This window comes from Sminthopsis crassicaudata, chromosome 1 (assembly GCF_048593235.1).
Source record: "Sminthopsis crassicaudata isolate SCR6 chromosome 1, ASM4859323v1, whole genome shotgun sequence".
NCBI classification, from domain to species: domain Eukaryota; kingdom Metazoa; phylum Chordata; class Mammalia; order Dasyuromorphia; family Dasyuridae; genus Sminthopsis; species Sminthopsis crassicaudata.
The window spans coordinates 472,555,206-472,569,397 of record NC_133617.1 but is presented as its reverse complement, the minus strand read 5'-3'; the positions used below and the strand labels follow the sequence as shown (position 1 = coordinate 472,569,397).

At 36.3% G+C, this 14,192-nt stretch overlaps 1 protein-coding gene across 7 annotated transcripts in view; it reads right to left on the bottom strand.

The window, feature by feature from the left end:
- RSPH10B (radial spoke head 10 homolog B) overlaps positions 1 to 14,192 on the bottom strand; it is an 85,860-nt gene that overhangs the window by 28,185 nt on the left and 43,483 nt on the right. For 4 of the 7 annotated variants that reach the window (XM_074281065.1, XM_074281067.1, XM_074281066.1 and 1 more), the window contains exons 15-18: positions 10,061 to 10,168; positions 7,118 to 7,255; positions 1,609 to 1,702; positions 392 to 529 (exon numbers count right to left, since the gene is read on the bottom strand). In XM_074281065.1, the coding sequence (XP_074137166.1) occupies positions 392 to 529; positions 1,609 to 1,702; positions 7,118 to 7,255; positions 10,061 to 10,168 (478 nt within the window). Of the gene's footprint in view, positions 1 to 391; positions 530 to 1,608; positions 1,703 to 2,386; positions 2,516 to 7,117; positions 7,256 to 10,060; positions 10,169 to 14,192 lie in introns of all 7 variants that reach the window. The other 3 variants (XM_074281064.1, XM_074281063.1, XM_074281068.1) reach the window with 1 other exon arrangement.

Below are 14,192 nucleotides of genomic sequence, written 5' to 3'. Positions count from 1 at the left end.
AAATTCTAAATTCTCATTCAATTGAGGAATCCTGGTCTGATCAGCTTGGGCTGCCCCAGCCCCCACCAAGAGCTACCCAATATAACAGCTTCCCTCAATTAAGGTCTTTGCAGATGGCCCTAGGTAGCTTGCTCAGCTGCCAGGACCTTTCTGCCTGCTGAGAAAGCATTCTCAGCACCATTTCATTTTCAAATAGGTCTTTGCCACTAGAGAAGTCAGTCCCTTAGCAAACTGAGTTCTATCCAACTGTCATTTTGCAACTATCAGGAATAAGTAAATTCTTTCACTCTAAACCTGTGGCTGATTTAAAGGGGATTCTTAACAACTCTCTTATTGCCACTAACCTCTTGTCCACCAGGAATTGAGAGCATTCAAACCGCATCAACCATACCTGAAATCTCTTTCATAGCAGATTCTTCAAAGTCAGAAATGGGCCGTGATGGTCCTGCTTCCTCTTTGTCTTCTGATTTTGAGACTGCCTCTGAATAGACTGATTGCTGGACCAAAGAATCAAGCGTCACGCTGCGAGCTATAAGAAAAGAAATTTTCATTGTTTCCTCAGCAATGCAAGGGACATTAGCTGTCTATCCCAGCACCTCATGACTCACATGACAGACCTGAAGCCTCCTTGAGAAATTAGGGGCCTTGTCCTAGCTCAAAGTAAGTGCTGAGTCTTCTGGACTCATCATCTGGTGCTTTTTTCTAAGTGTTTTCATGAATCACAAATCCATTTAATGCACATAAGAGAGAGGGCAGGAAGAATTCAATTTAATTCTGGACCTTCTTTTGTTTATACTCTTTCAGTGATCCAGCTGAGCGCAGGGACCTTAAATCTGTAGTTGTAATTGTCACCCAGATTTAATGGAAGGGATTAGGAAAGCAGGATAATATCTGGAAAATGAAATACTTTGAATCGTCTGCTCCCTGCTGTAAAGGAATGTTTTCTTAACATAAATATTCTTTCAGTGATACTATATGACCACTAACTATGGAACCCCGTAAGACCTTGGAGGAATCCAAATTACAAATAATCTAGGCTACATGAAGGACCTGCTGAGCGGGCGGTATCATTTACCCCTTCGCAAAAGGGATAAATACGAAGGTCATCGAGACCAGAAAGAAGGGGGACCTACTACAGAGCAAGAATGAAAAAAAAAAAGATGTGGACAGCCCAAATGTGACAAATACTCCCAAAATGTAAATCACTAGAGGAATTGTACCAGCATTAGAAAAGAAAATTAATGGAGAATATATGTAATGATGTAGACTACATGTAAGAGTATATAAATGGATACATAGTGGCCAAGACTTATGATTCCTTATGCAGGGAACTTCTTATAAATAAACTTCTTCCTCTGATGTAGATCATCTCTAATTTATAAGTTTAGAAAGCTGCTGAGGTTACTGAGAAGTTAAATTACTTTATGCCCATGGTGATATGGCTCATATATATCAGAAGCAAGACTTGTAAGGTCTTCCTGATTCCAAGGCCGTTGATTTTCATCTATTTATTACACACACACACACACACACACACACACACACACACACACACACACACCTGAAACATGAAAATGGCCTTTAGTATAGAAATAATCAAACACTCACCCAGTTGTGCTAAAAAAAGAGATACTCCTTTTCCCACGGGTTTGTAGCCCATTTTTGAAGCTTTATCTTCACTTAAAGACTCCTTGGACTTTGTCTTAGAAAAAAATAAATAAAATATTTTAATAATGCACTTATTTGTGAATAAAAACTAGCTTTATCTTTATTTTAGTTAATTAAATTTAGTTAATTATATTATTTTTGACATAAGGATATTTTCTGTAAGGTATATTAACTTATATCAATACTCAAGACTTTTTAAGGATCTGTGATAATTTTGGTGTTTGCACTACTTCTGCTGCAGGAAATCCTAGCCTCTTTGTGCCCCTGGTGATAGTTTTCAAAAGCTGAATGATATGGTTAGAAGATTTCACTACATGGTGGTCATCCATCTGACAAGGAGGCTCTATGAACTTAGAAAGGCTAAACCATAGATAACGAATGCACACTTTTCTGTGCCTTCCGGTTTGGTAGGACTTGCTGAAACTTATGCTTCCTTAGGACAGCCTTCAAGAACCTAGGATCACTTCCATGTCAAGAAGAGGCATCAACTAGTACTATTAAATGAACCTTCTTAATCATGATAAAAATATTCAGATTTGTGCTTCTTAAATGAATCATTAAAGAGGTTCAAATACCTGTAAACACAGCCCTTCATAACTGAAAAATATGTTTTTCCTTATGGGACTAAAGAAGCACTATTTATAATGGATGTATAAACACTGCTGGATTATTGTTAGTTAGTTAGACAATGCAACCCACTATTTGCTAATTTGCAAACCTCAGTTTTCCTCATTCTGATAGGCTCCAAGGACTGTCCTAACTTGCTGGAGGAAGATTTTGCACTGACGAAGTGAGTGACATCAGAATCGTAGCTGGTTAAAGCACTCATGCTCCTGATCGCAATATTCTAATAAATAACAAATACACAGTTGTCACAAGTGATGGTTCTCTGAGAAGAGAGAGGAGAAGGTTCCTCTTTGTTAATTAAGGTGAAGTGAAAATAAAGAGCACCAATAATGGTGAAAGAAAACCCAGAAGGAAAGCAAAGATGCACATACATCAAATTGGCAAAGATGATCAAGTGGCAAAACAGGTGTGAGAGTTAATAAGCACGAATGGACCTCCCACAAGTCAGACACTATGCTAGGCACTGGGGCCATGTAGACAAAATGGAGCCATCCTCTGCCCAGGAGGAGCAGGACCAACTACACTGTGTACACACATAAGTAGATATAAGATGAATGCAAATCAAATACAAAGTCATTTCAGATAGAATCTTTTTAGAGGGCAACCTGTCAATGCATAAGAAAAATTATAGAAACAATCATATACTCTAATCCAATAATTCCATTAATGATGATAGCTAGCATTAATATAGCACTTTGAGGTTTGCAAAATGCTTTACAAATATTGTCTCAATTATTCTCACAACACAACCCTGAGTGATAAGTGCAATTATTTTCTCCATTTTACAGGTAAGGAAACTGAGACCAATGTCAGACAATATCGTGGTGATGGAGATTTGAGTTATTCAGACATCTGCGGGAGCTAGCTCACTCTCTCTTCCCTCCCTTCCTCCCTGCTCCAAGAAATTAATAATTTCTTGGCTTGTACTGATATTAACTTCATCCTTTAATACGTGGAAAGAACCAATAAAAGAAAATTCTCTGGAATTTCATCTCTGAATCTCATCCAAAAGGATGCTAAGGAATGGAAATAGCAAACCTGGAGAAAAGTGACCAGTCTGTCTTAGAATTTGAGATAGACAAAAAGAGGAAATTTGACTTGCCACAGAAGTTTTGAGGGATTTCAAAGAGTTCAGAGAAAAGATAGCCTTACATGAATTCTACAGAAGGAAGGGGAAACAATAAAGAATGAAGACACAAGAGAAACACTTATGATTTAGAAGAAAAGTAAAAGTGCTTTAATGATATGCATGCACAAAGAACTCACCAACCACCTTTTAAAAATATACATAAAGAAGATGAAAACTAGGGCAGATAACAGAATAAACAAGAAAAAGTATAAACATAGTGTCAAGAGTGCTAAAGTTTTTAAAAATGCAAGGAATGCTAAGACTAGCAAAAAACCTCTATTGGGAGAAAGTATATCAAAGTAAAGTTTGGATTGCTATACTAGGAGTTTATGATAATGAACTAGAGTAAGGGTTCTTTTTTCCACTTAACAGCATTTTTTTTCTCCAATGACATGTAAAGATGGTTTTCAACATTTACTTTTACAAAATTTTGATTTCCATTTTCTCTCCTTTCCTTCTCTCCTTCCTCCCCAAGACAGCAAGCAGTCCAACATGGGTTGTACATATACAATTATATCAATAATATTTCCACATTAGTCATGTTATGAAAGAAGAATAAGAATAAAAGAAAAAAAACTAAAAGAAAAAAAAAAGAATATCCTTCAATTTGCATTCAGATTCCATAGTTCTTTCTCTGGATTATTTTCCATCATGAATCTTTTGGAATTGTATTGCTGAAACGAGCTAAGTCTATGAAAATTGATCATTGCACCATGCTGCTGTCCTCTTGGTTCTGCTCACTTCATTCAGTATCAGTTTGCATAAGTCTCTCCAAGCCTTTCTGAAACCAGCCTGCAGATCGCTTCTTATAGAACAATGGTATTCCATTCCTTTTACATATCACAACTTGTTCACCATTCTACAATTGCTGGGCATCCCCTTTATTTTCAATTCTTAGTCACCACATAAACATTTTGTACAGTTGAGTCCTTTTCCCTTTTTTATGATGCAGAGTTTTATAGTCCTTTGAGCATAGTACCAAATTGCAGAACAGGATTTTTTTTAACAATATCTTTTTATTTTCAAAATACTTGTAAAGATAGCTTTCAACAATTACCCCTATAAAACCTTGTGTTCCAATTTTTTCTCCCTCCCTTCATTCTCTCCTCCCCACCCCAGATAGCAAGTAATCCAATATAGGTTAAATATGTGCAGTTCTTCCAAACATAAGAGCCAAGTCCATCAGAGTTGATTATCATGTAATTTTGTTGCTGTGTACAATGTTCTCTTGGTTCTACTCACTTCACTCAGCATCAGTTCATGTAAGTCTCTCCAGTTTTTTCCGAAACTATCCTGTTGATAATTTCTTACAGAACAATAATATTTTATTACATTCATATATCATAACTTATTCAGCCATTCCCCAACTGATGGTCAACAGTCAATTTCTAGTTCTTTGCCACTATAAAAAGGGCTGCCACAAACATTTTTGCATATAGGGTCCTTTTCTTTCTTATCTCTTTGGGATACAGGCCCAAGGGAGATGCTGCTGGATCAAAGAGTATGCACAGTTTGACAGTCCTTTGGCCATAGTTCCAAATTGTTCTTCAGAATGGATCAGTTTACAATTGATTGTTAGTGTCCCAGTTTTCTCACATCCCCTCTAACATTTATCGTTATCTTTTCCTGTCATCTTAGTCAATCTTGCCTCAGACTTATCTTAATTTAGATTTCTCTAATCTAGTGATTTAGAGCATTTTTCTGTATGACTAGATAAGGTTTTAATTTCTTCATCTGAAAACTGTCTGTTCATATCCTTTGACCATTTATCAATTGGACAATGGCTTGTATTCTTATGAATTTGAATTGATTTTCTATATATTTTAGAAATGAGGCCTTCATCAGAGCCCTTAGAGGTAAATTTTTTCCCCTCAGTTTCCTGATTCTCTTCTAAACTTGTCTGCATTGGTTTTGTTTGTACAAAATCTTTTTAATTTAATATAATCAAAATTATACATTTTGTATTTCATAATGTTCTCTGGTTCTTCTTTGGCCACAAATCCCTTCCTTTTCCACATATCTGAGAGAAAAACTATCCCAGAACAAGGATTCTTAACCTAGAATCCTTGAAATTGGTTTTTAAAAATAATATTTGATAACTGGGTTAGTTTCAATATACTTCATTTCTTTCAAAATAATACATTTCTATGTATTTTATGTCTTTAAAATTATTTATTTATTTATTTAATATTGTTATCTACCTCCCAGGGTTTGTATGAGGACAAAATGAGACAATATTTGTAAAGCACTATGCAAATCTTATAGTGCTATATAATTGCAACAAGTTATTAAAAAAACATCCTTCTCAGAAAGGGTCCATGGGCTTTTACCAGGCTACAAATGGGGCCCATAACACACACACATAATAATAAGAAACCCTGGATATGAGAAAGAGGAGGTAGTGGGGGAATGAAAGTAAAGATGCTGAACTCTTATTTCTGGTCTTGTCATTTGGCAAAAACAAAGAATGATAAATGAATGACCCAAGGAAGGCATTGGGAGTAACCAAATCCTGTAAGATTGATGTGAAGGCCTCCTGAATACTGGATAGATGTTCCATAGAAGGAAAAAAAAAGCATGAAAGAAGATATGGAAAAAATAATCATAATGATTATTATGACAGATCCCTTGAAGTAATAGGAATATAAAAAGTTTAGAAAAACCTATTAAATAATAAACAATGAACCAAGCAGTCCCAGAATATACTGACTACAGCTATAGAAAGCTATAGAAGAATGTATATACAAATATAGACACACATGAACAGAGAACAAAAGGAGTTACATAGGGAATCATTAACATGCTGTTATGGAAAAGTATTTTACATAGAAATTAATTTTAAAGTACAAAATAATTATAAATATATGCCTAATTGGTTTTTGTTGTTTAGTGTTAAGCACATAAATAATTTTAAAAACAAGCATAAACTAACATTTTGGTTTTTGCTAGGTGGAATAGTGGATAGAATGCTGGAGCTAGAGTCAATAAGACCTGAGTTCAAATATGACCTCAGATCTTACTAGCTCTATGATCCTGGGCAAGTCCCTTAACCCTATTTCCTTTTGTTTCCTCATCTGTAAAATGAGATGGAGAAGGAAATGGCAAACAACTCCAAGAAAATCCCACATGGGGTCAGGAAGAGTTGGACACAATTGAAAATGACTGAATGACAGTAAATTAGCTGCTTTTTGAAAATCATGTGCTTCTTTCATCCTTTGGAAAAGTCTTTTAAATCCTTCCCTGAAATTCTTCCTACTTTTGGCAAGACCAAGTCAGTACAGTTTACCTGTCCCTTCACATATGGTTTCGATATATTGTGAGTTGGCACAAAAATGGGGATTTTGGGAGATTTACAGATTCTGCAGGAGATATGTGAAGGTCAGCAGATGAAACAGAAAAAATTTGGAAACTCAGTAATGCATAAAATACTTATATAATATTTTAACATTGACTTAGATATAGCTTGTGACTAAATACTCAAACCTAAATTTTACAACAAGGTAGTATAAATATCCCATGAAAGAAAAAAAAAAGAAAAATTCTTCTTTGATATGAAAGGAGAGGCAAAAAATTTTACAAAGATTTTCCAGATTGTAGGGACACCATGCCCCCAGTCCCTGCAATGTGGAAGGGAAAATTGTATACAGAAGAAGTATTTGTTGTATTAAAACGATTAAATTTGATTTTTTTTACCTGTTGTGTACTGATATATTTAACTGCAGTAAAATCATCATTTGTGTGACTTCCTTGTTGTTGTTGTTGTGTTGTCTGTGTTGTATCGGAAAAAAGTGCACAGCCTAACAGAGCTTCAAAGAATTCTAGAAAAACCAGCTGAAATATAAACAAACATTGATAATTATTCATCTCAACAGACACATCTCATTCTGGGTGGTGACCTTCATTTTGTAGGGAAAATAGTTTATGAAGAGATCTAATGATCAGAGTACCCCCAAAAAGTAATACCTTGTATTTATGAAAAGCATTTAGCTGTATAATAAATCAGTGCATCTAAAATCTGTTTACACTAACTTATTTTAAGCAGATTCTTCTTGTAGGAAAAGTCCCCTCTTTAAAAGCATGAATGGTACATGAATGCTAAAAGGAGGAACAACACTTTCTTTTGCAAGTAGAAGACAAAACATACAAAAACATCAATTCTTACATATGGCATTACAAAGCCAGACATTTAGTTGAATTTGTCAATGGTTCAGATGTAAGAGAAGTGACTGTAGACAGATGGTATGATGTAGGGGAGCTAGGTTTATAATGGATAGAGTGCCAGGCCTGGAGTTTTTTGGTCTTGGGCACTTATTAGCTGTGTAACTCTAGGCAAGTCACTTAACTCTTTTTGCCTCAGTTTCCTCATCTGCAAAATGAGCTAGAGAAGGAAATGACAAATCATTGCAGTATCTTTGCCAAGAGAACCTCAAACTGAATCAGACACAACAGAAATGACTAAATAACAACAACATGACACAGATAGAGCACAGGATATAGAGCACGGACGATCCAAAGCTAAATTTTGTCTCAGACACATACTAGGTATGTGATCATAGGCAAGTCAATCTCAGTTTCCTCATCTGTCTCACAGGGCTAATGTGAAGATCAAATAAAAAATAGGTGCAAAACACGATGATAATCTTAAAATGTTACTATTAAAATGAACTATTGGATATCATCACCAGATTCCTCGTTTCTGCATTCTTCTAATTTTATCAACTGGAATCATTTAACTATTACTTATATATTACTTACCCACTCATCCTCCAGACTCTGAGACCAATGCTAAGCCTCCTTAGAAAAAGTCCAAGGAGACAACTGCTTAGTGTTGCTTCTTGGGCCTGCCCTAATCATCTAGTTCCATTCTGCAGTAATTCATCTGTTTAAGGGATTCCTATTCTCAAAATTTAATCTCCATAATTGGTCTAATGATATTTGCTATCAGATCTTCCAGCAATGTCCACTGCCTATTTATTCCATCTCTATCAATTGTCTCCTCTATCCAACTCCACCCAACCTGGACTTGGGTAGCCTATGAATCTTGGACTCTTTTTAAACATTTAGCTTATGATACTTGTCTTTTCTTCTCTTTTCCATCCCAAGTGACTTATGTATCTAGTTCAAATCTATCTTGGACTCAGGTTCTTGAAAATTTCAGTCTTAAATGACAGACACTAAGCCTGCTTCCAGGTTCCCTAGGAATCACCCAACTTGAAAGTTCTGACTGTAGGCAAAATACAGTATATATATATATAGTATTCTGATCTCTTGATCTCCTTAAGTCTGCTTGAAACCAATTTTTAATAGAAGTCACCTGGGAATTGTAGTTAGACAAGTCCAATTTAACCTTTTAAACCTAAAACTACCACAAGTCTTGCCCTCCTATGAAGTTATAGGATTAAATGAGTGTAGGGGTGGGGAATGTAAATATATAGTTTATTATCTGAGATAGGTTTAAAAAAATCTGTTATGTTAATGCCTTAGAAGAAATCAATTTATCTATCTATTAGAAATTGGATCACAGAGGGTATGGGACACAGGAAGAGAAATTTCAATAAAGTCCCAAAAATGGGAATAAATTTGTAGTAGGGGGAGCTGGTGGCTTGTGAAGAGGGGAAAAAAAGACTGCTTTAGATTTTATCTAGGGCCAGCTTCACCTAACAGAGCTGATTATGCAAAAGGAGAAATGTCTTCCTCAGAAAGTCTTGTCTATATATATATCCAAATTCAAACATTGTTTGTTAAGGATTTTATACAAAATTATAACTTTGGGCAGGCTGGTTGAATATATCACTGATTTCACTGATATTCATATATCACTCTAAATTTTTACACATCCATGAGGTGACTTGAGGTGAATATTTTGGGAAAAAATACAAATCTATATCTGTGACACATACAACTTTTATAAAAAAAGAAACAAATGAGACATTTATAAAAATCATCTTAGTTAAAGCAAATAATCTTCAATAATTATAGTTTTACGTGATTTTTGTTTCATTCATTTTTGGTTTCCCTTAACAAGAAATGTTTTCATTCTTAATATCCATCTGTATGCAAGGGTTTTTGACCTGAGGTCCCATAAATTGTTTTTAACAGTATTTTAGTATCTATGTTTCAACTGGCTGATAAAATCAATGGATAAAATTGATTTCCTTTCTAATCATATGTATGTTATTTTATGCATTTAAGATATTATTCTGAGAAGAACACACAGGTTTCACTGGACTGCCCACCATGCCTAGAATATGTACTAAAAGATTAAAAATTTCTGACCTCTAAAGTGCATTTGGCCATACAGAGCAGGACTCAAAATCAGAAATTCTGGGCTCACATCCTGCAGCTGACATATGCTGACCAAAAGCAAATCATTTAACCTCTCAGTGTCCTGAACTCTGATTATACTCTCAGATTATAAACTGTAAAACAGCTGTTTGTTGGCATTGTCAGGAGTGTCTTCCCTTTCATCAGCCTACCCTGATGAAATCCCTGGTTCTGACCATTCATCCATACTTGCCCTATTTAATTACAGATCTACTTTCATCTTTTATCATTGTTGTTTTTCAATCAACTCTTGGTTATAGCACACCTTATTACAGACAAAAAGCTATGTCATTGTGGTTCTTCTCTACTTACCTCGAGCTCAAAATTGCTATCAATTCCATCATGCATGAAAGGATTATCTTCTGCTATGATTTCCACAAATTTGGTTGCTGTTAAATCTTTAGTTATTATTTTAAAATCCTATAGGAACAAGTAATCAAATAGCATCTATATTAGCACAAATTTATAAAGTGTAAGTAGCTTTAATTTGTTTGTATATATTTACATGAATGTAAATTATAAATATCTTTAAAGTTGCAATGTTAATATGAAAATATGTAAATTGAATGCCCTTACTATTTTTCTATAATTTTAGATGAAAAACTATTTCTGAAAAACAAGAAAAAAATTCAAAAATATTTCTTAGTCATTTCATCCAGCTTCAGTGGGTTCAAAAATCATTTCTACATATCCAACTCTCTTGAGTTCCAGTTCTTCATCTTCAGCTCCTTATCTTCACCTGGATGTCTCAGTGGTATCTTAAACTCAACATATCTAAAACTGAACTCATTTTCTTTTTACCTTCTTTTTATCTCTTCTAACTCCCCTATTTCTGCCAAGGGTATTATAAACTCTCCATTCACCCAGGTTTACAGCCAAGTAGTCATCCTTGACCCTTCAGTCTTCCTCACTGCCCCTCTCAATCTACATATCCAATTATTTACCAAGTCTGGTCAGATTACATCTACAACATCTCCTAAATCTGTCCCCTTCATTCCACTCACAGGGCAATTCTTTAGTTCAATCCTTGGTACATCTTGTTTGGTCTATTGTAATAATTCCCTAATTAGTTTGTCCCTTTCCAATCCATCCTGCACTCAGCAGTCAACTAATATTGTTTCAATGATTCCCTATTGTCTCTGAGATAAAGTATAAATTATTCCTCTGATTGACATTTAAAGTTCTTCCCAATCAAGTTTTAAACTTATTATCCTAGACTGAATTTACATAGCTACCCATCATACATTGTAAATTCCAAATAAATTCAAGGACTTCTTTTTGGTACATGAGATGTGATCTTCTAGTCATATGTTTGGAATACTCGATATCCTTATCTCTTCCTCTTGGAATTAATCTTAGCTTCCTTTAACATTCAAATTAAGTGCTGCCTCGTGCAGAAAATCCTTCTCTTCTGTTATTAACTGATCTCTTCAGTTATTAACTCTGAAATTAGTTGGTATTTACTTATCTATACTTTTCTTCAAGTAGAATGTAAGGCCCTTGAGAGTAGATATTGCTTAATTTTTGCCTTTATAGCTCCAGCAACTAGAAAGTAGCATGCTTGGCAAAGAAAATGCTTAAAATAAATCCTTGTTGGGGGCGGAGCCAAGATGGCGGAGAAGAAACACACTACTCAGTGAACGTCCTCACTCCCTCACAACCAATTAGATAAATTAAGTCTCAAAATTAGCTCAGGACTGATAGATACCACAAGGACTGGAAGCACGACTTACCAGCTGAAGAGAATCTGGAGTTTCAACAGGAAAGGTCAGTTCTCAGGGGAGGAATAAGAAAGACCAGCACAGACGGTGGGGTAGGGGCACACTGCGCCCATTGCGCTGGGAGGGGCTCTGGGATCAGAGAAGCCACTGAGGTAAAGGAATCTGGCACAGGCTGTTAGCTCTTCTCTGCTAATTATTTAGCAGTTCAGAAGAGAAAGCCAAAATATTTTAAAACTCAGATTAGATTTCCCCCCCCCCCACCCTGGGGCAGACTCGGCACCAGGGGGTGTGGCCTCAGCTACCTCCTGAGAATAGTTAAGAGACTGACAAGTGGGTGGATACGGCCCAAGGCAACACACACGGCCTAGCTTAGCTGGAGGGAGTGGAACTCAGCTCCAGGAAGTCCCAGAGAAGCGGAACCTTTGAACTAGGGACCGCGGTTTCTGGCAGACACTTCCAGTTTGAGCGCAGGGGCTTCTCACGTCACCTGCTGCAGACGTCCACTCCCCACCCGGACACATAGGCTGAGCTTCTTGCTGTCTTCACTATTCTACGCCCTCAAAGCACAGCAGTGCTAATCACCTCTGAGGCACTTCCAGGGAGGGGGTGGGGAACTCTCTCCCAGAGCTCTCTCTTAGCTCAGGCTCAGGAGCCGCTGCATCCATCCGGTCTGGGAGGAAGCTGGTAAAGAAGTAAATAATTTCCTACCCCAGGGACAGACCCCAAAACATTTTTTAAGTATGAGCAAAAAAGCTAGAAAAACTATAGATTCCTTCTATACAGAGAAAGAGCGGGTATCCAACCCCGAGGAAGTTAACAGCAAAGATTCAGAAGATAACAACCTAAAGGGGAACGATTCCTGCCCCCCATCACATAACTCTCTCCTAGAAGAAGCTCTTAAGAAATTGAGGGAGATTGAAGAAAAATGGGGCAAGGAAAGGGAAGTTATGATAGAAAATAACAACGTCCTGAAATTGGAGTTGGAAAAAATAAAGAATTCACAGGAGATGCAGGGAAACAAAATTAGTGAATTAGAAAAGGTTAAAAAAACACAGGAAAGTAGGATTTCTGAATTGGAAAAGATAAAAAAGTCTCAAGAAAATAGAATTTCTGAATTGGAAAAAGAAAATAATTCTCAAAAAAAAAAAATTAGGGAAATGGAAAAAAATTCAATAGAGCAAAATAATTCATTTAAAAACGAAATTGGGCATTTACAAAAAGAACTAAAAACTGTGAAAGAAGAAAATAACTCCTTAAAAGTCAGGATGGAACAAATAGAAATGAATGATTCACAGAGAACCCAAGAATCAGTCAAACAAAACAAAAAAAATGAGAAGCTGGAGAACAACGTCAAATACTTACTGGGAAAATCTATAGACCTGGAAAATAGATCTAGGAGAGATAATCTGCGGATTATTGGACTTCCAGAAAACTATGACCAAAAAAAGAGCCTAGATTCTATTTTACAGGAAATTATCAAAGAGAACTGTCCAGAGATAATAGAAACAGAAGGGAAAGTAGATGTGGAAAGAATTCATCGAACTCCTTCTGAAATAGACCCTAAAAAAAGAACACCACGGAATATTGTGGCTAAGCTGCAGAATTACCACACAAAGGAGAAAATCCTGCAAGCAGCTAGAAAAAAACAATTTAAATACCAAGGTGCCACAATAAGGGTCACCCAAGATCTGGCTGCCTCCACATTAAAAGATAGAAGGGCCTGGAACCTGATATTCCGTAAGGCAAAAGATCAAGGACTGCAACCAAGAATGAACTACCCAGCTAAGTTTAGCATCTTTTTCCACGGAAGAAGATGGTCATTCAATGAAACAGAGGAATTCTATATGTTTCTAAGAAAAAAACCAGACTTAAACAAAAAATTTGATCTACATCCACAAGACTGAAGAGAAACAGAAAAAGGTACACAGAACCCTTGAGAACTGTAACTCTGTTGTGGGTATATAAAAAATACTCAAGGATAATTTGATTTTACTGATATAAAAGAAAAAAAGGGGGGTGTAGTAAAGGGAAGGAGGTCGGTTCAGAAAAAGGGGAAGGAGTGATAAAAAGAGGGAAACTACATCCCAGGAAGAGACATAGAAAATACACCATATCTGAGGGAACTTAGTGAGGGGGAGAATCATTGTGTGAATCTTACTCTCATCAGAAGAGGCTCAAAGAGTAAATAATTAACATATTTGTTTTTCAGAGAATTTTCTCTCACCTCATTAAAAGGGGGGAGAGGAAAAGGGAAAAGGAAAAGGGGAATAAGTGAAGGGACTTGGAGGGAGGGGGGAGGGATCCTAAAAAAAAAAAAAAAGAGGGAGGGTTGCGCGTCACAAGGGGGGTCTGTAAATTAAATATCGGGGAGGGGGATCAGGGGGGTCAAGGGAAAAAAGCATAATCTGGGGATAATACGATGGCAGGAAATACAGAATTAGTAATTTTAACTGTAAATGTAAATGGGATGAACGATCCCATCAAACGGAGACGGATAGTAGATTGGATCAAAAAGCAGAACCCTACAATATGTTGCCTACAGGAAACACACTTAAAGCAGGGAGATACATACAGAGTAAAGGTAAAAGGTTGGAACAGAGCCTATTATGCTTCAGGTAAAGCCAAAAAAGCAGGGGTAGCTATCCTTATCTCAGATCAAGCAAAAGCAGAAGTAGATCTCGTTAAAAAAGATAAGGAAGGAAACTATATCCTGCTGAAAGGTA